The sequence below is a fragment of the Carcharhinus amblyrhynchos genome, chromosome 12 (genome assembly GCF_965287045.1).
Source record: "Carcharhinus amblyrhynchos chromosome 12, sCarAmb.v2.hapA, whole genome shotgun sequence".
Lineage (NCBI taxonomy): Eukaryota > Metazoa > Chordata > Chondrichthyes > Carcharhiniformes > Carcharhinidae > Carcharhinus > Carcharhinus amblyrhynchos.
Genome location: NC_137335.1, coordinates 72,995,352 through 73,017,341, shown reverse-complemented (window position 1 = coordinate 73,017,341; position 21,990 = coordinate 72,995,352). Strand labels below are relative to the sequence as shown.

At 41.2% G+C, this 21,990-nt stretch overlaps 2 protein-coding genes across 2 annotated transcripts in view; both read left to right on the top strand.

Moving 5' to 3' along the window:
• exo1 (exonuclease 1) overlaps nt 1-8,824 on the top strand; it is a 29,564-nt gene extending 20,740 nt beyond the window's left edge. The window contains exons 10-14 of the mRNA XM_080200706.1: nt 1,563-1,812; nt 2,831-3,422; nt 3,523-3,618; nt 4,623-4,819; nt 6,209-8,824. Coding sequence (XP_080056832.1) covers nt 1,563-1,812; nt 2,831-3,422; nt 3,523-3,618; nt 4,623-4,819; nt 6,209-6,353 — 1,280 coding nt within the window. The 3' untranslated portion in view covers nt 6,354-8,824. The remainder of the gene's footprint in view (nt 1-1,562; nt 1,813-2,830; nt 3,423-3,522; nt 3,619-4,622; nt 4,820-6,208) is intronic.
• Nucleotides 1-21,990, top strand: part of LOC145351095 (protein CEBPZOS-like) — a 652,257-nt gene that overhangs the window by 4,698 nt on the left and 625,569 nt on the right. The gene's annotated exons all lie outside the window — the stretch shown is intronic.

The window sequence follows — 21,990 nt, the reverse complement described above, 5'->3', positions numbered from 1 at the left end:
GACACGACTTCTCTTTTAATGAAACCGTGTTGCGTCTGCTCTATCAAGCAATTCCCTTCAAGATGCCTCGCAATTTCCTCCTTAATGACAGATTCTAACATTTTACCTACCACAGACGTTAAACTAACCGGCCTATAATTCCCCGCCTTTTGCCTGCCACCCTTCTTAAACAACGGCGTAACATTAGCCGTTTTCCAATCATTTGGCACTTCCCCGGAATCCAGCGACGTTTGGAAAATAACCACCAAGGCATCCACTATCACCTCCGCCATTTCTTTCAGAACCCTCGGATGCATTCCATCCGGTCCTGGGGACTTGTCCACAATCAGCCCCTCCAGTCTGTCGAGCACCGCCTTTCTAGTAACAGTAATGTCATTAAGACCCTCCAGTCCTACCACCTTTCCATCGCTAACACCCGGCAAATTATTCACGTCCTCCTCCGTGAAGACAGAAACAAAAAAGTTATTCAATATCTTAGCCATATCCCCATCCCCTACCACTAGGTCCCCTTTCTCATCCTCTAAAGGACCAACATTCACCCTAGCCAGCCTCTTCCTTTTTATATATTTATAAAAACTCTTGCTATCCTTTTTTATATTAAGCGCTAGCCCAGCTTCATAGTTTCTCCTACCCTTCCTTATCAACTTCTTTGTCAATCTTTGTTGACATTTAAACCCCTCCCAATCCTCTTCTCGCCCACTACTCTTAGCTACTCTAAATTCCTCCGCTTTTAGTTTAACACTTTCCTTCACCTCCTTCGTTATCCACGGCTTATTACCTCTCCTCCCACTATCCTTTTTGACCATCGGAATAAATTTCTGTTGAGCACCAAGAAAGATCTCCTTAAAGATCCTCCACTGCTCCTCAACAGACCCTCCCTCCAACGCGCTCTCCCAGTCCACATTCGCCAATTCTTCTCTCATCCTACCGTATTCCCCTCTATTCAAACAAAGGACGCGTGTCCGGGAACCCACTTTCTCCTCCTCCATCTGCACCAGAAACTCCACCATACAATGATCACTCTCCCCAAGAGGATCCTTCACCACAAGGTCCCTAATTCTACCCGCTTTTTCACCACAGTGGGTTAGATCTGTCTTAAATGAGCAAGCTCTTATTTAGTTTTAGATTCTCCAACAGAAGGAAGCATCCTCTCCACATCCACCGTGTCAATGCCCATCCGGATCTTGAAGGTTTTGATCAAGTCACCTTTTACTCTTTTCAATTCTAGTGAATACAAACCTAACTTCTCCAACCTTTCCTCATATGACAATGTGGTCATTCCTGGTATTAAACTAGTAAACCTCCTCTGAACTGTTTTTAACACATTTGCATCTTTGATAAGGAGACCAGTACTGTACACAGTAATCCAGATGTGATCTCACAAATGCCCTGTAAACTGAAACATAACATTACTTTTGTTATGAATAACCCTCACAGACTATATCATTCTATAATTTCTTGCCAGGTACTAATTATTTAATTTAAATATAAAATCTCGGTAGCTCTAATGCAAAATATATAAATTAATACGAGTGTAAAGTGGTTTTATTTCTATTCATCAGATGAAGGCCTTTCTGATGGAGACTTGTTAAGTCAGTACTCGTTTCCAAATAGTAAAAAACATAAAGAAGCTGCTGAAAAGTGCCAATCTCCACAATCTCATCTAGAAGAGGAGGAATCCTCATTGGCAGACCACACAGTCAGCAATGAAAGTTCAAGGCCTCACTCCAAAGTCCGGAATCGGTTTGCTACCCTGTTGCAAAGGAGGAATGAAGATTCGGGTGCTGTTTTTGTTCCTGGAACCAGAAGCCGGTAAAGTGTAATTTTTTTTTTAAACTAAATGCTGCTTAGGTGACAACACATTGTCCTGAGAGCAGCTCTGTAACAAGTTGAATTGGAGAGACAAGTAAAATAATTGAAAAGTATGTTTTCATTTGTCCTGCAACAGAGCTCCAGTTTATTTTTCCATTAAACCTATGTTAAGATTATTTTGTTGAGTGTGTGTTGTTACTAGACACTCTGAAATGTGCAAAGCATAGGGGAATAAAAGTCAGTCCCCACTCGAGACGACCATCCCAGGTAACCTTTCCATTCCTGTGGTTTCAACAGCCTGAAAGGTTCAAGTGCTGGTGAGCATCTCCAATACATGCAATGATCCCTTTAATTAGAAGTCCTTCCTTTTACAGAACAAATGTGCCATCCGGCCTCCTCCTCCTCCTCCCACCCCCACCCTCCCAATAATGTTTGCTAAAGAATAACTATCAGCTGCACCGTGCAGAGAATTGGATTCTAACCCCAGAAATAGTAGTGCTGTTGTGGCAAGGATGATTCTACCCATTATTGCTCACAGATATTAATCCTAACTCCATGATACAGAGTAAAGTTAAGATAGACTATGACTAACCTGTAATATACCTGACACTGGGTGCAAAAAGTGCAGACATTTTTCAGAGTGCTCACTAATGACATCTCTTGCTCATGCAAACAATTATTATTTTTCTTGTTACCTCCCTAAGAAACAAAATAAATAACTAACCACCTTAATTTTGAGCATTTTAATCTATCCCTAATTTCACTCAACCACAGGAAACCTCTTGTTATAATTCAGTTAGTAAACTGAATGTAGCACAGTACACTAACTGAAGATTAAATGCTAAATGACACTGTTTAAAAATAATTGCTTAATGTTCTAACCGTATAACTTCATTAAATTTAATCAGAGAGGTTTTTTGCTAAAGATCCATGCCTTCTGCCTTGTGAAACCTTACTTCTGGTGGATATTCACATTATTCAGCATTTGATTTGTTTTCTTTCCATATTTCTTTTGTAGGTTCTTCCCTAGTCCCAAAATAGCTTGTGTATCTAATCAAAAAGATGGAGCACCTGATCAAAAGATAGGAGACAATGCAACAGAAGAAGGCAAGGATTTGAACTCAATTAGCTCTTGCAATAGTGAGAAAAATGACTCCTTGGTGACAAGTGTAAGCAGAGATGAATGTGAACAAAAAGAACAATTACCTGAACTTTTAAATGCCAGCCCTAATACCAATACAACTCTTCGAGATTTTCATTCAGTGACCAGGAAAAGTTTAAGTGCTTTCAGTTGGTCTGGAGACCTGAGGGAAAAATCAAGGACACCCAGTTCTGCTGCAGGCATATCTGTATTGCAACAATTCTGCAGAAAAATGGCGTTCTCGACTGTGAGTAAATGTAATGACAGTAAAGCAGTGGCAAAAAGTGATCAGAGTGCAATCCAGCACAAGCAAAACCTTCCGGAGCAATCTGAGGAGCCCATGGAAGATGACTGTGAGGTTATGACCTCCCCACACTCACCTCTTGGCATTAGTTCTTCTCTGGGCAGTTCATGCAATGGTTTTGAATGCTCAGGCTCTTCTCAGAAGTCCAGGAGCTCTGACTTGGATGTACGATGCTTTATGCTTATGTTGGAATGCTTTTAAGAATTTTATTGAGATGATAAATGGCGTCAGTTTATTAATACACTTATCTTTTTCTTCATGAAAGGAAACTGGTGACGATGCAACCCCTCATGGTCAAATTTCTAGTCCTGGCACATTGCCAGAATTATCTGAGAAACCTATTATAACTGTAAAGCACTGGGTAAGTGCACTGTTTGTATACTTTCCTAAACCATATAAACTTTATCTCAACAGCATGCTTATCTCCAATTATATAAAAATTCAGAACAATGAGATTAGAGAGTCCTAGACTAATTCATTATCATTAGTGGGATAGGAATTGATCCCACCTATAAAGCCAATGTACCACAGTAAAATTGCCTCGTGGCATTGGATGGCACGAAGGAACAGTGGTTAGCGCTACTCCCTCACAGAGCCAGGGATCCAGGTTCGATTCCGGCTAGGGTCACTGTGTGGAGTGTGCATGTTCTCTCTGTGCCTAGGGAAAGACGTGCTGATTAGGTGCATTGACTATGCTAAATTCTTTCTCAGTGTGCCTGAACACGTGTGGCGACTTGCGGATTTTCACAGTAACTTCATTGCAGTGTTAATGTCAGCCTACTTGTGACATTAATAAATAAACTTTAAACTATAAACTTTACTGTCAATTTCTTTGATCACTTTATGAAAAGTAGCCATTTGGATGATGCACCAGAGGATCTCTGGCACCTGTGGAACTATGGTGCATCCTCTTGAGCATGTTGCAAAGGGGATTTAAAAAAAAAATCAAAGATTAATATATCGAGAACTTTTGAAAGTTGTGCTGGAATTGTTTACATAAAGCCAAGTTTAATGCACTTTCCCTCTCCATTCCTTGCCCCATTTTAGCTGATTATTCTAATAAGATGTGACTGATCTGATTATTCTTTTTCATATTAAGTACAGCCTGAAGGGCATTTCTTTATTTCAGTCCTAGCTGGTGTTGCAGAAATTTAGGACAAAAAAAACATGGTTTTTCTGCTTTTTCTGAAAAAAAAATGTAATTTTTCTGGAAAAAAGTTGATCTGTTTGGTAACTGATGATTAATTGGATATATTTTACCCTTTTCAATGTTGCCCTGCAGTAATGTTTTAATGCAAAACTATGGTCAGAAATGGATTTGTCTATAATGCTGCTGCAGAATAACGAAATGCACTTCTTGTTCAGGTTCCTGGGTTACACAAGCTGAGCCCTGGATCTTTAAGAAAGTCCGCTAAACTGAATCTGCCAGGACCAGCCAAAGCCAGTGGGCTAAACAAAAAGTCACTGTCGCTGCAGAAAAGGAAATGTGCCCCAAATAATGAGAACAAGCCTGAACTGCAGGCTACTATCCATGACTTGTGGCAGAAATTTGGGTTTAAGGGGTAAGTACTATTAACTGGAATGGTACTTGTTTTAGGTCATGGTTTGTTTGGTGCCCTATTTCCCTGCCTCTTGTTATAATTGTGAGCCATGACACCTGATGTTTTGACATTTTGATGTTGGGACAGCCAAAAATTGTGTACATTCTTTAAAAACTTTATTGCATAGATACTTGAAAATTGAATGAGTGAAAAAGGCACTTGGAAAAACGGAGAGAAGATAAAGAATTGAAGGAGAGACTTGCTTTTAAGTGGCAAAAAACTACTTCTATAAAGTGCATTCCCATACATTGTGGTGGGCTGTGACTGAGGTTGGTGACTGGTAGTGCTTTTTGTGTTGTTCATTCTGCTACAACCATTTAAAAAAAAAACAAATCTATTAATATGGGGTTTGGCCTCTTACTCTTCCTATGGATTGGATGGAGTGCTAACCCCATCTAAGATTTGGGTCCTAGGATTAATATGTGTTACGTGTTAGCTTCCTATAAACACAGTTACCAGTAACCAATCCTCACGTTTTTGTTGTACAGCTAATCTCTCCACTGCCTCACAACTTAGGTTTTCTGGTTTAGTCTGACTCCGAGGTTACAAGCATCTGATAAATATCTGACTCCTTCCTGAAATATCAATTAATGCAAATGATCTATATTTGGCTGACCTTGTGTTGCAAAATGTATACAACGTCCCCCTTTTTTCTGATTTGAGTTAGTCATCTTTGTAGTTGGATGGTTTACCCCTACGTTTCAATTTAAACTACCAGTCTCTCCTTCTGCATTGAAAACTACTCTCATTTCAGCCACTCCCACTTGCTGCAAAGCCAAGTAACCTCCGTTGCTCAGCAATTCATAGAATCGTAGAATCCCCGCAGTGCAGAAGGAAGCCCTTAGCCCCATCAAATATGCACGACCACAATTCCACCCAGTCCCTATCCCCATTACCTCACATATTTACCTGCTAGTCCTGACACTAAGCGGCAGTTTTAGCATAGCCTATCAACCTAACCCGTATATCTTTGGAGTGTGGGAGGAAACCCATGCAGACACAGAGATAATATGCAAGCTCCACACAGACAGTGACTTGAGCCGGGAATCTAACCCAGGTCCCTGGCTTTGTGAGGCAGCAATGCTAACCACTGTGCCACCCACGATGGCTGTGAGAGGTCTTGGTATCTTTTTGCTGTTTTACCCCACTGCCCATCAAATATTTCTTGTCTTTAGTGTTCAGAAAATTTAAACTAAATATATTTGTTCACTGAAAATGGTGCCATTTTTTTCAATGTAATTCCAAGGATTAAGAATGATAAATACGTAGACCAATTCTGGAGAGAGAGTTGTTTGATGTGCATTTATTTTTCAGTTCTAGCATCATAATAATATATTTTGATCTCCACAGGGAATCCAAGAAATTTCAATTTAGTCAAAAATCTGACCCAATGACCCCTATCGAGGACATCTTGCAAGTGTTGACCCCAGAGACTGACCAAAGTATTTTATTGAGGTCAGAATGTAGTTCTGTGCAAAGGGCCATAGAGTGGTGAGGAAATCCATGAATGTTTAAATTTGATTCAATGTAGGTAGAGATGTGTGACCATAACAGACCTCTCTATTTTAACCATGTTGAAAATATAAAGATTGGTGCAGATTACAAGGTGACAATAATCTACATAATTTCAACCTCTGGAAAATGGTTTGAGATATATAATGGCAGTGACTAATATTCAACCTTTTGTTTGATAACTGTGAAACCTATATCTATGGCACAAAAAGTGATCGTTTCATCCTAGCCCCCTCCTACCCGAATCCCCAGCAAATGAGGATTCAGAAACTTCAAACATTGTTCCAGTTCACCTTTGACATTGTGGAGAAAGGTGCCTACTGTGTATCATTGAAAAGTTTAAATTATGCTCTCCCTAAATCTGGGTAGGTTCCACAACAAGGACAGAGTTATTCAGACTGGTAACTTACTATCAAAGCAACAAAATTGAAAATTATCCTCTGTCTACAGAAAAATATTGAGTTTATCTAGGGCCATACTGAGTTGGTAAAACAAGCGTTTCATGTAAATTAAATCATTTTTAGTGTCAGCCTAAAAGATTGCTTCAGGGATGCTGGGAATTCCTGATGCACCAGAGCTGGTCATTACAGTTTACAAATATTAACAAAGAAAATCATTTTTACATTGCTTCATAGTGATGCATTGAGGAAACAGATTAATTTGCTGCAACCTCAGAATCAAATGAATTAACTTTTGACGGCATCCGCAAACTAAAGAATATGCGATTCATTGTTAATGTGCCACAAAGTGTATCAAATGTCAAGCAGGTACAACCATTAGAAATGAAATAAAGCTTATCTCTTTTCTTCCTCCATTCCAGTCCTGTCTTTAACTGTCCTCTCCAGCAATGCATTGACAAAGTAATAAGCAAGTTTGTTTTGTTACCTGCTATTAGTCAAGCAGAGCTATTGAGACTTTATTTGCAGGAGTGGCTTGGTTAAAGAGTTATTGTGATATGGAAAAGAAAGAAATTTTTATCTTGCATTTATATATGTTGCAGCCAAAGACTCTCTGTTGCGAAGGTACCAGCCTTGATGCAGCCGTAGTGTTCTCACCTTTTAGAGTCAGTAGGTCATGAACTCAACTTGTATGACAGAAACATGGGTCAGAATTTTACGGTCCATGTTGGTAGGTTTGCAAGCAGAGGAGTCATCAAATTACCCAGGTGGTCTTCCATCCTCCCCAATCTGTTCTCAATTTTACCAGGGGCAGGCAAAGTCTGGTAGTCTGACCACCCTCAGCCCAACTGAGGCCTTCCTGCCGGGGCTTAGTTTTGAGGCTATCATGAAGGTATCAGGGATGATGGTAAGCCTGGCAAGTCATCTTGTTCATGCCTCGGGTAGGAAAGGGGAAGGTGTTCCCCTCAAGAGTCCCTTTTCCACATTGGGCATCTCCTCCTGGCCTGGCCCCTCCATCAAGACCTCCAGCTCCTCCAAACCTCTACTCCTCTCTGTATGAGACCACCTCGCAAATATCTGGTCTTGGACTCCAGAACTTTGAATCCAGAGACTTCTTATAGTGCCAGCAATGGTCACTGCTCTGGATGGTTCTGCTGGGGCTACACTGCTACCATTAAATCTGCCCAAGTGAGGAACATGGAATATGAAGTAGCTGAGAGGGCAACCTGCTTCGGCAGTGATGCATTCTCACTGCCTTTTCGGGTGGTGGTGTGGGGAAATCCTTCCATCCATTAAATTCTGCGTTGAACACAATCTAGGGTGGCATTTCCAGGTGCTATCTCTTGGATGAAATATTAAATCAAGACCTTGTCTGCCCACTTGGGTCAGTGTAAAACACCCTAAGGCATTATTTTGAAGCAAGTCCAGTGTTCTGGCCAATATTTATTCCTCAATCGACATCACCTAAGAGTACATCTGGCTGTGGTCATTGCTGCTTGTGGAACCTTGCTGTGCGTCACTTGACAGCCAGATTACCTGCATTACAATATCAACTTCAAAAAATATACTTCTGAAAAGTGTGTTTGAAGCATCCTGAGGTTGCAGTATCTAATATATAATGCAAGATCTTTGTCATAGAAACAAGGCAACTCAAACCCAGTACAGGATGTATTTTTCTGGGTACAACTGGAGGGCAAACACTGCCAGTAGTAAGCATAGATTATCAGAATGATTGCACATACTTGTGGATTTTGTACGGTAAAATTCCACATTGCTGCTAATGCTCTAAAGTCTTTCTCAGAAAGTAAATAGGTTGGATTTCAGACCACTGGCAGCCTGATTGTATTGCTTCAGTAGGAAATGTGCTAGAAGGTGACAAAGCTATTTTAATCAAGTTAGTGAAAGTGACCTTGTAAAATAAGTCTTAAGATATTTTACACCACAGAAATGGATATGTATACAGCATGTTGTTGACTTTTTTTGTATTCTCATAAGAGGAGTCTGTCTTTTGAATCCATAGTAGCTCACTGTCCTGTAAAACATCCTGAAAATAAAACCCTGAAACATATTTTGTTTGTTTTATTGCACATACACTCTTCATCCCTATTCTGTTATACACCTCTACCCTTGCACAAGGTGCTGTAAGGATATTGTAAGTGAATATTGTCAATAATCATGCTTACTGATCCATAATTTTCACAAGTAGTGACCCCCAAATAGAGGCCTGATAATAAGATTTCAATTTATTCGAATGCTATAATACTGGTGGGAAGGTGGGGACGATCGCAATGGGACTTCCTGCCGACATATAATACAGTTTTGGTCACTGACGCGATCTTGCTCCCATCACCATTCCCTCCCGATGTGAACCGGTATGCAAGATCCCAGCCATTATTACTGGGATGATTTTGGAGAGGTTTTGCTCCTCGTAGTCAATTTGTCATGTGAATTTTTGTGCACTTTTGTTTGACCTTATCAAAACTAAAACAAAGTTGGAAATGTGATGATCAGTAAATATATTTAAACCTCCCATTAATAAACAAGGTCAAATGTTTTACAGAAATTGCTTAAAATACACAGTAGATATTTCAGAATAGAGGCTAATGATAAATCTGCATTTTTTAATCACTCAACTATTTCAATTTCCAATTTTGACATAATGTTTAATTACCTGTGATAATTCACCTTTTCTATTTATAAATTGACTGATTTGGTTTATATTTTTCAACTTTGCTGTTTTTATTCCTAAAGCAGCTTGCAAACATCTTTACACTTGTCAAATAAACCACAATTACTTCAAGGATGATGTGCAGATTGTGAAAGAACACCACAATTTCTTACTTCTCTTCTGTGCAAGTCTATTTAACATAATTGTGAAGCCATTGATAATTTCTTCCATCTTATTGAGTGTCCAACTCTCTAATAACAACAATTCAATGGTAGTTATCTTTAATGTAATAAAACAACTGAAGGCACTTTACTGGAACAATGTATAATAAAGTGTGACACTGAGCAATGTAAGGTCAGATGTCCAACAACTTGGTGGGTTTTAAGGACTGTCTTTCAGAAAGAAAGAGATAGACAGGCAGAGAGTTGTGGGGAAAATATTCCAGAGCTTGGAATATCAACTGCAGATCTAAGCAGTTGAAGGCATGATCATTATGGTGGAATAATTAAAATGGGGGATGCACTAGAGGTCAGAATTAGAGAGGTTGCAGGATCAGAGGAGATTACAGAGATAGGGAGGGAGACTGAAAAAAATGGTCTTGGTACTTCCTGTATTCAATTAGAGGAAATTTTTGTTCCTCCAGTAGTGGATGTTAGATAAGTTGTGAGATATTGGAGGTGTGGAGAGGTGAACCTGGGTGTTGTCAGCGCATCTTTGGAAACTCAAGTTGTGTCTTTGGATAATGTTGCTGCGGGACAGCATGTAGATGGGAATTGGGAGGGAACCAAAATTACATTCATCTAAAATCTTTCACCCAATTTAAATTTTGTTCCCATTTTTTACAGCAAAAGAAAAGTGACAACTGCCAGGATAATCCCACATTACAAACTCCACATTTATTTGTTGTACAGTTCCCTGATGTGTTTCCTTTTAACATGCCAGCAGGTGGTGCTGGCAGTCTCTAGTTTAAGACTTGTTGATGTAATTTTGTATATTGTCAGCACACTGATTACTCTGCAGCATCATCTGCTTTTGGGAAAATGTTTTCAATTTTAAATTTCCAAATGTTCAATTTTAATTTGTATATTTACTTTGTCTGCACCCAGAAGCCAACCATAGGGATGTTTAGTTCATGAAGGCGCTATCCTATGTCACATAATACTTGACACCGAGAGCAAGGATGCTAGGGCATTGATTTCCAAAAGGGTTTCCATATGTTCTGATGCTCAGAGAGTAATGGGCAACTGCTAGAACTGAACCACATTTAGACCACATTTGGAATATTGCTTACAGATGTGTTGAGTTTAGGGCTAACGGGAGGACTTTGAATAGTGTGGATGAGCAGAGGGATCTAGGTGTATGTGTACATAGATCCCTGAAAGTTGGGAATCAAGTAGATAAGGTTGTTAAGAAGGCATACGGTGTCTTGGTGTTTATTGGTAGGGGGATTGAATTTAGGAGTCGCAGCGTTATGTTGCAACTGTACACAACTCTGGTGCGGCCGCACTTGGAGTACTGTGTGCAGTTCTGGTCCCCACATTACAGGAAGGATGTGGAGGCTTTGGAGAGGGTGCAGAGGAGGTTTACCAGGATGTTGCCTGGTATGGAGGGGAGGTCCTATGAGGAGAGGCTGAGGGATTTGGGGTTGTTTTCGCTGGAAAGAAGGCGGCTAAGAGGGGATCTTATTGAAACATATAAGATGATTAGAGGTTTAGATAGGGTGGATAGTGATAGCCTTTTTCCTCTGATGGAGAAATCTAGCATGAGGGGGCATGGCTTTAAATTAAGGGGGGGTAGTTATAGGACGGATGTCAGGGGTAGGTTCTTTACCCAGAGGGTGGTGAGGGATTGGAATGCCCTGCCTGCTGCAGTTGTAAATGCACCTAGTTTGAGGGCATTTAAGAGATCCGTGGATAGGTTTATGGATGAAAAGGGATTGGTTTAGGTTAGTGGGTCATTGTTTTTTAACTGGTCGGCGCAACATCGTGGGCCGAAGGGCCTGTTCTGCGCTGTAATGTTCTATGTTCTACAGTTCCAGTCGGCACACTACCAGAAGGATGTGGAGGCTTTGGAGAGGGTGCAAAAAAGGTTTACCAGGATGTTGCCTGGTTTGGAGGATATCAATTATGGGGAGAGATTGGACAAACTTGGTTTCTTTTCACGAACATCAGAAGCTGTGGGGCAACCTGATAGAAGTTTACAAAATTATGAGAGGCATGGATAGTTGGAGTCTTTTTCCCAGGGTAGACTTGTCAATTACTAGGAGACATAGGTTTAAGGTAAAAGGGGGAAAGTTTAAGGAGGTGAGAGGCGAGTTTTTCTACAGAGAGCAGTAAGCACCTGGAATGTGTTGCCACAGGAGGTGAGAGGAGCAGATGCAATAGCAATGTAGAGGCATCTTGAAGAGGCAGGAAGTGGAAGGGTACGGACTATAGAACAAAAGGTCTTTAGAGATGTCATGTGTGGGTGGAGGCCTGTTCCTGTGCTGTACTGTTTGAATATGCAGTAGCAAAACTGATGAGGCAAAAAACATGTTTACCAATGCTGCGTTGTTTTTGTTTTTTATTCCAATTCAATCCAATCAAGTCCAATTCAGAGTCTCATCAAGTTGAGACATTCCCAATTCAAGCTGACAAGACAGGATTCTCACCTCCTGTCTTGGGCTTGATCTACATGATCCAACCTGATTGGAGTAGGTATAGCTTCTCCTCCAGGGCTTGATCTTATTTGCATCTTAGCCAAAAGGCCGCGATGCCGAGAAGTGCTTTTTTTTTAAAGTGTTTTTAGGCTGAGCACAGATACTACTCGTGTAAACAAGTACTTGTTCTTGGATTTTGGCCATGTAAAGTGTGGCTTGATCAGCATCTATGTAAATATAACAGGCCCCAGGCTTGATCAGGCAGCCCTTGTCAGTGTATTTCGAATATACCTTAAGCCGCACGTGATTACGTCAACTTCCATAGGCAGAAGAATCGACATTCCATAGATTGTGGCTTATAGTATAAATTAACATGCAAATTCATTAAGTTATACTAGCTGGTGAACAATAAATTTTTTGCACTTACAGGTCTTATTTTACATGGAGAAAACCAACAAAAGCAACTTAAAAATACCATATTTCCATATAACAATTATATACACAAGTCAATGGTTTTCATGTCACTCGACAAAGATTCAAATCATACCAAGGACAGGTATTTCATACCTATTCATAACTTAATAAGCTGCTGGTGATGCACTTCTGCACTACAGCCCCTTGGCAGGCACTGCCCCCTTACAGAATTCTAAAAGCACCATAACTACAGAGAAAAATAAAGCGAAGTAATAACAAAAGCTCTACCAGTGTTACTCTTTTTATGACAATCCTGAGGAGAAAAAATATTGGTCATGGATACTTAAAATCATGAAATATAGCAGTGTGCCTTCTAGCCCACTTCCCTGTGCTGGCTCTGCGAAAGTGATGATACAGCTCCCATTGATGTGCATTTCTCCTGTAAAATCATAGAAGTGCCCAACACAGGGATTCTGTATTCACTGTGCCAGATAATTGAAGCACCATTATTTATTCAGTGGTATAAAATGGCAAACTATATCAATCGATATTGTTCTAACACATTCACACCAATGTAAATATTGAGAATAGTATTAAGGTTAATTGCTCAGTCCATTATCGTGTAATGTCTTTATTGCCTATTATCCTTATGTAGGTAATTCATCTACCTTGATGCTTGGCAGGTTAAATTCCTCTTGGGTGGGGGAGGTTAAACAGACTGTTGATTTTCTAACACCCTCTTTGCATCCCGTAAGTGAAAGAGGCAATAAATACTCATCAAAATGAAGCATCATTACAGATCTCGCAGGGTTGCCAAGAATTCACAATGTAATAGATAGCATCTATATGAGAACCTGGGTTTCTCACATTCACCGCACAGAAAGGATTTACATTCAATTAATCTTCAAGTGGTGTCTAAACACAACAATCAGAAAGGCAAGTCACTGCATATTATTCAAGCAGCATCTGAGGCACTCTTCATTTGCAGAGTTCACAGTCCCTGCATTTTTGAAGGCTCATTTAGGTGGGACTGATGGCAGCCGCCCTCTGCAGTAACCCCAATGTGAAACCCTAAAATAGCAGAATATAAATACATGCTTCATTCAGAATTATTGTGGATTACAATACTCAGAAACCAAAATAAAGATTTCACTGTTTGCATTATTCAGTGCTTCTCTGCAGCCCATCAAAGGTCATCATAATACCAAGTAAACATGACACAGGATGAAAGGGGAATTTCGTGGTGGAACAGCAGCTGAATAGGAGGAATCAGCAGAAACAGGAAAATTGATGTAACGAGCATTCATTTATTCATATAATTCCTGATCCAGTCCCTGCACAATTTTTGCAGATGAATGCTACACCATGTAATAATTATGGAAGTTTTACCTGCCATCTTACACCATCTAGCTGACATCAGTTATTATCTTAACATGGCTTTTTCCAACAATAAACTGTCTGTGCTGAGTGGAAATAAAATATTCAAAACTTTGTCACTGATCTCCATAAGGTGCTGCTAGTGCCTACTGCCATGCTTTTCTACCACTGTGTTTCATGCTCAGTGGGAGGATCAAATATAGTTCTTTTTTTCTAAACCCAGACTACACCCATTTCAGGTTGTCAATGTTTGCATTCATCACGATAAAATGAATTGAACATTTTCCCACTTTAGTCTCAACTATCAGCATTGCTCAGAGGTCATGTGTAGCAATACAGCCAAATGTAAGCTCTACTCTATCATGGCAACATTGCTTTTCTCATGACCTCACCCACACCAGTTTTGTTTAGGACCAACCTAATTGTGATTGCCAGTTAAGAGATAGTTTTGTGTTCCAGGGCCATTCTCATTAGGAACTGCACAACCACTGCCTATTTCACACTATATTGTGCTTCCTCTGTGATTCCTCCTTAAATTAGGTGTATTAGCAGCAGAAAATGAGAGAAAATTCAGACAGACCTACCAGCGCCAATTTGCATTTTCATCTCCAGTATGCTACTCACTTCTTTCCTGGGCAGCACTATAGTCGGCGCTGCCGCCTCTCAGCGCCAGGGACCCAGGTTCAATTCCGGCCTTGGGAAACTGTCTGTGTGGAGTCTGCACATTCTCCCTGTATCTGCGTGGGTTTCCTCTGGGTGCTCCAGTTTCCTCCCACACTCTAAAGATATGATTGGCCATGTTAAATTGTCCTTATTGTGAGGGGGATTAGCAGGGTACACACATGGGATTAGAGGAATAGGGCCTTGGTGGGATTGCTGTAGGTGCAGACTCGATGGGCTGAATGGCCTCCTTCTGTACTCTCCTCTGGATTCTGCCGGTGTCCAACTACTTACTCTATGGGGCTGTAAGCCCTGGGAAACATAATATATGTCTTGAATCCCCAAATCAGAGTTGAGGGCCTCCACATGCAGAATCTATTTTGTTTGTCATACATTTATATAGTGATTTTCAAGACCTCAATATGTCCAAAAGCACTTGAAGTGTAGTCACCCGGTAAAAAAATGCAGCAGCTAATTTTATGCACAGCAAACAGCAATGAGATAAAAATGAGATATTCTATGATGTTGGTTGAGGGTTAACTATTGGTCAAGACATCAGGGAGAAGTCTTCATTGAACTATTGCTGTGGAATATTTTACATCCATCTGTGAGGGCACTTGGAGCCTTGGTGTAGCACCTGATCCAAAAGTGGCACTTCTGACAGTGCAGCATTCCCTCAGCATTACGCTGGCGGGTGATCCTAGAGTTTTGTGCTCAAATCTCTGGAATGGGATGTGAATCAACAATCATCGGACTCTGAGGTGGGAGTGGTACCCACTGAGCCATGGCTAACACTAAACCCTCCTTTGTAAGCTGCAGACTATTAGGATGCTGATTGCCCAATCTTTGTACCACTTCTGCCTTTTTAACTGCTTGGAGGCTTCTAATAGTTCTGCAATGACAGTCCCATTGAAACTCTATCCTGGCGAGGAGAATCCAGGCTATTAACTCTTAATCAATTTTTCCTCTAAGCTGCGTGACCATTTAGATGCCTAAGCACAAGTTCTCACCCCGTTAAGTTACTGTGGGTGCGCAATTGCACAAAAAATATAAAGGGCCCATACACTTAACTGAATAGACCAAACAGAACAAAAAAAAATTAGAGGGAACATTTCTCTTAACTGCTTTTAGTTGTGTTCTCCTTTTTAAAGTTTATTTATTACTGTTATAAGTAAGCTTATATTGACACTGCATTGAAATTACTGTGACAATTCCCTAGGAGCCACATTTTGGCTCCTATTCGGGTACACTGAGGGAGAACTTAGCATGGTCAAGGCACCTAACCAGCACATCTTTCAGATTGTGGAAGGAAACCAGAGCACCCGGAAGAAACGCACGTAGACATGGAAAAAATGTGCAGACTCCGCACAGTGACCCAAGCTGGGAATCAATCCCAGATCCTTGGTGCTGTGAGGCAGCAGTGCTAACCACTGTGCCACTGTGCAACTCCAATACTAGGGCATTTGGCTGTATTTGGCCCAATTTTCACAGAAACCTTTCAGTAGTATTTTAGAAGTGGTTTTTCCTGTCATCAAATCCATCCTTTTGTACCTTTCTAATAAAAGCAAAACAATGCGGATGCTGGAATCTGAAACAAAAACAGAAAACGCTGGAAAACCTCAGCAGGTTTGACAGGATCTGTGGAGAGAGAAGAGTGTCAACATTCCGAGTCTGGGTGACCTTTCGTCAGCGATTTTTATCATTTGTATGTTTGTGAGGAATAGTTTCAAAATCCAAATTGATTACATCTCAATTGAAAATAAAAACATTAGGAACAGTCTGTTTGTTTTAAAAGTCACTTTTTGAGATTGTGGTGCAGTAAACTTGGAGAATTAATGCCTTTAACCTTACATCATTGGATGCCTTTTATTCATTTCTCCTTATTCGAATAAGGCACAACCCAAAGCAAATATTTCCAATTAAAGAATGCAAAATTGACAGGAGTCTGGCAAGTCTTGGCCTCTTGTTGAAAATTTACCATGCACAGTGATTAACAGAGCAAATGTTAACAGCTAACAATACGTGATGATTAAAACTTGTGACCACTGCCAGCCAAACGGAGAGGCTTGATGTGTCCCTGTGAACTATGTGTCGCTTTATTATGAATTAACAGAACTTTTTCCCTCATCTTTTAAAACATTCTTTCATGCCTTTTTAATTTTTAAAATGGGACCAAGATTTTTAAGAAGATATCCGGGGTTTCATCAGTGTTGCCAGGCGGCCAAGATTCTAAACACAAACTCATTGTAGGCTTTCTCTTAATTGAGAGGGAAAAGGTCAGAGGGCAAACCCTCAACTTCCTATGTGTAGAAGGAACAAAAGAACAGGGAAGCACATGGTTCTGGCACTGTCGATAAGAGAAGTTGGATAACACCAGTATAAGTTAAGAAGAAAAACAAGGCTAAGAGCAAACCTTGGTCCAAGTCAGAGGTAGGGCTGGTCAAAGGAAGCTATAACTTAACCTATTAACAGTGAATTATACTTTTATTATTTCTTTACTACCAAGTGGTGGGTGGAGACAGTATGGTGGCACAATGGTTAGTGCTGCTGCCTCACAGTGCCAGGGACCCAAGTTCAATTCCAGCCTCAGGTCACTGGCTGTGTGGAGTTTGCATGTTCTCCCCATGTCTGTCTGGGTTTCCTCCAGGTGCTCCGGTTTCCTTCCACAGTCCAAAAGAAGTACAGGTTAGGTTGATTGGCCATGCTAAATTGCTCCTTAATGTCAGGGGGCTAGCAGGGTATATATGTGGGGTAATGGGGATCGGGCCTGGGTGGGATTGTTGTTGGTGCAGACTGGATGGGTTGAATGGCCTCCTTCTGCACTGTAGGGATTCTATGAAGTGGGACAAAATTATCTCTAAGTCAGCTTTGCCACTGCTGTTACTCTGTACATTAATTGATTACCAAATAAAGTCGCTTAATGGTTTGTATTTGGTCTTATCTCACATACATATTAATCAGTCTATTTCCTTGGTCAGTAGGAAGGTGCAGATGAGGATATGTGGGTAACCAGTTCATATAACAAGAGAGATCTTTTGAAACATACATGGTTATGTTATCATATAATTAGATTTTATACACTACAGGTTAACCCCAATAGTAAAAGGTTTAAGGTATGCTTATGAAAGAGACCAGTGACGCTGAATCTGTGGAAGTTTTTTTTTATTAACATCACAAGTAGGCTGACATTAACACTGCAATGAAATTACGGTAAAAATCCCCTAGTCGCCACACTCCAACGTCTGTTCAGATACACTGAGGGAGAATTTAGCATGGCCAATGCACCTGATTAGCACATCTTTTGGACTGTAGGAGGAAACTGGAGCAGCCAAAGGAAACCCACACAGACACAAGGAGAATGTACAGACTCCGCACAGACAGTGACCCAAGCTGGGAATCGAACCTAGGTCCCTTGTGTTGTGAGGCAACAGAGCTAACCACTTTGCCTTCATGCCACCCCTGGCAAAGGGTCAAAATTTATAATTGGGCTTCATTATCTTTGTCCATTGCAATCTTTGTGTTGCTCATTGTTACATTTGACTGGTAAACAATAAAGACATCAGAGCCTCAAAACCAGTGCCCTTTATCATTTAATTAAACTACAAGCCGTTGTCAATCATAACAATATATCCAGGTCAAAGGAACGGAAGGGAGCCTCCTTTACTTGACATGCCAGTATGAATGAGAAAATGCATGAACACTTCAATTGCTATTCTTCCTCCATGAGACCTCACAACAGGCACAGAGCTGGGAGGGGCAATGGCAGCATAGACAAGTAAAGGAGGCTTTCTTCCTGCTACTTAAAGGGATAGACAGGGTAGATGCAGGTAAGGTGTTTCCCTTGTCTGGCGAGTCTAGAACCAGGGGGCACAATTTCAAAATAAAGGGGAATCCATTTAGAACTGAGATGAGGAGAAAGTTCTTCACACGGATGATTGTGAGTTTTTGGAGTTCTCTACCCCAGACAGCTGTGAAAACTCGGTCATTGTGTATGTTTAGAGCAGAGGTTTATAGATTCCTGATTAATAATAACTTAAAGAGTTAGGGAATAGTGTGGATAAAAGGCATTGAAGTGTCCGATCAGCTATGATTGCATTGAATAGGGGATAGAGCTGGATGGGCTGAATGACCTACTCCTGTTCCTAACCTCCTATGAAGGGAGAAAAGAATCAATCAAAGGTCCCCGGCCTCATAAGAGAGTGTGGGGCAAATGGGGTCACGGCACTTGATAAGGAAGTACTCCTGATACTATGCATTGAGAGTGGGTATTCAGTAGCCAGCATTTGAACATGGCAGCACAGAGACAGGAATGTAGGGGGCAAGGTTGCCAAGGACAGTTAGGTAGCCACGTCCACAAGTAAAGCTCCATCCAGCCATAAGGTCATTTTGGGTCCAGTGGCAATGAAGGGCAACACCCTTCACCGGAAAGGCTGCACATCAGGAGGGCATGGGAGAGGAAAGAGATGCAGGAAAGTCAAAGCACCATTTGACAGAATGTGGCATCAAGGTGCCCTAGCAAAACAGAAGACAATGAAACAAAACAGAAAATGTTGGGAAAACCCAGCAGGTCAGGCAACATCAATGGAGAGAGAAATAGAGTTAATTTTTTGAGTGCGTGACTCTTCTTCAGAGTTAAAGAGAGGATGAACCCCTCGGCAGAGAGTCTATCATTGAAGATGGAGCTATGCCTGGAGATGATTGACAACCAGTGATGCAGAAGATTACAACTCTCCAGCTAGTTGGACACATCTCACATCTCGCAGTACTGGTTGCTATGCTCTGCCAATGGCTGTCGAGGCCACTCTGGTTTTGAATCTCTTCACTTCTGGCACCTTGCAAAGATCATTTGCAGAGTTAGTGGCATCTCAGAAATGGTTGCACTTCACTACATTTTTCTGGTCACTGATGTCCTCTTAACCATAGCTAGACTGCACGTTCATCTAATGAAAGACAAGACCTTGTAGGGACAGAGGACATTGGGTTTTGCCTCCCTGGCAGAGCATCATTGATTGCACCCATTACTGACATGTCATCAATGAGATCCATCAGCAGGAAAGCCTTCCACCCCTTAATGTCCATATGGTCCATGGCCATAACAAGAGTTTCCTCTATTTGTACATCTGCGTTCCTGACAGCTAAAATAACTCCTTCATCCTTTTCCAATCCCAGCTGCCTCAGTGACAGTGGTGTGGCAGTAATGTCTGGATTAGTAGTCTGAATTCAACAACTTCAAACTATGAACTCTCCCCTCTTTGTTGATCCTCTGTTTTAATCCCACTTTTTTTTCCCCAATGACCCACTCCCTCCACAGACCCATCTGTCACTTTTTCAGAAGTTTTGCTTTCACAGTTTGCTGTTTGTCCTGCTCTCAACACATTCTACTACTTTACCTTTATGCCACTCTCAGTATCTTCTTTAAATCTTAACACCACCATTAACACTCTCATTGTCTTGCAGCCATAGCATCTTTGTCAAATCTCTCCTTTATCCCTGACCTTCTGCTCTGCTCCACCTGTTCCACCCCCTATAAAACAGGATAAAATCCATCGGTCTCGAAACTTTAACTCCGTTTCTCTCTCCACAGATGCTGCCAGACCTGCTGGGATTTTCCAGCATTTTCTGTTTTATTTCATTGACTTCTGTTTTGCTAGGGCACTTTGATGCCACATTCTGTCAAATGGTGCCTTGATGCTAAGGGCAATCACTCTCACCTCACCTCCATGCTATAATCCAATTAGCTGTATCTATGCTATTCACTTTGAAACATGAGTTTTCGGAGTGCTGCTCCTTCCTTAGGTAAATGGACATTCGCCTGATGAAGGAGCAGCGCCCCGAAAGCTCGTGATTCCAAATAAACCTGTTGGACTTTAACCTGGTGTTGTGAGACTTCTTACAGTGCCCACCCCAGTCCAATGCTGGCATCTCCAAATCATCTTTGGACTGTGGGAGGAAACCTGAGCATCCAGAGGAAACTCACACAGGCATGAGGAGAATGTGCAAACTCTACACAGTCGGTCACCCAAGGCCAGAATTGAACCCGGGTCCCGGGAGCTGTGAGGCAGCAGTGCTAATCACTGTTCTACCATTGTCAGAGGTAGGCTATCATTTAATTTTCATAGATACCTGTTTATTTTAATTTAGTAGGTTAGAGATAGAGCTCTTGACTGCCTTTTATTTCTGAATAACCTTATTTTATAGAATCTTACAGCACAGAAGGAGGCTATTCTGCCACTGAGTCTGCACCGACCACAATCGTACCCAGGCCCTATCCCCATAACCGCATGCATTTACCCTAGTTAGTCCCCCCGACACTAAGGGTCAATGTAGCATGACCAATCTACCTAATCCGCACATTTTTGGACTGTCGGAAGAAACATATACAAACACAGGGAGAACATGCAAACATACACCCAGTCACCCAACTGCGAATTGAACCTGGGTCCCTTGCATTGTGAGGCAGCAGTGCTAATCACTATGCCACCGTGCCGCCCTATTCCCATTCTGTGAATTCGAAACACAAACAGATTAGGTATGAATGGTGGAGCAGGTTTGACGGGCTGAATGGCCTACCCCTGCTCCTGTTTTGACTGTTCATTCTTCAGGAGATAGTTTACAGGCAGCTAGGTGGTCAGGACCTCCAAACTGTTCTGGTTCAGGAGCAATGCAACGTAACATCAGACTGAAGCTACACCCTACAAACTTTTGTTTGAAGTCATGATTAGAGGGAAACCAACAGGTGGCTTTGTTATTTTTCTTATTGGGAAGAGTTGAAAAATGCGTGTCCCATTGCTTTAATCTGACACATTCTCCTGTTTAATAACAATAAAATCATTTATTACTTCAGAGCCCAAGGCATCAGCTGTGCAGAATATATTTGCAAGTTGCTCTCCAATGAGAGATGAAGCAAGTGGCTGCGTGTGATACATCCGGTAGCTGATCTACAGAGTAAAGGTTTTTTTGCTACAATCACTCAGTCTTACTTTTATGTGTCAAGACAATAGGCGGAGAAATATGCATCACAAATTGAAGGGGCTCTAAGGTTTAATTATAGGAGTATCTGGTGATATTGGCACCAGGAAATTAACCAACGTGGATGTGATAGTCATGATTTTCATTTGCTTCTTTTCTCCACAACTTGTTCATCCTGTTTAACCTGTTTTAGTAAGAATGCAGGTATGTCTGGAATTATAATCACTTGACATAGCTCCCTGTTCGTACCTGATCATGGCCCTTAGACAATGATCAGAGTCATGCAGAACACTGAAACTTGGTAATATAATGAGCTGCAGCAAGAATGCCACTGATTCACATAAACCAGGAGCTACTGGGCTCAGGGGGGCTCACACAGTACGAAGTCTGACAACACCAGGTTTGTACTGTGTACTGTGTACTTTGTACACAGTACTTTGTACTGTGTTTACCCCTGTCCAACGCCAGCATCTCCACATCATGTCCACCTCAAGGG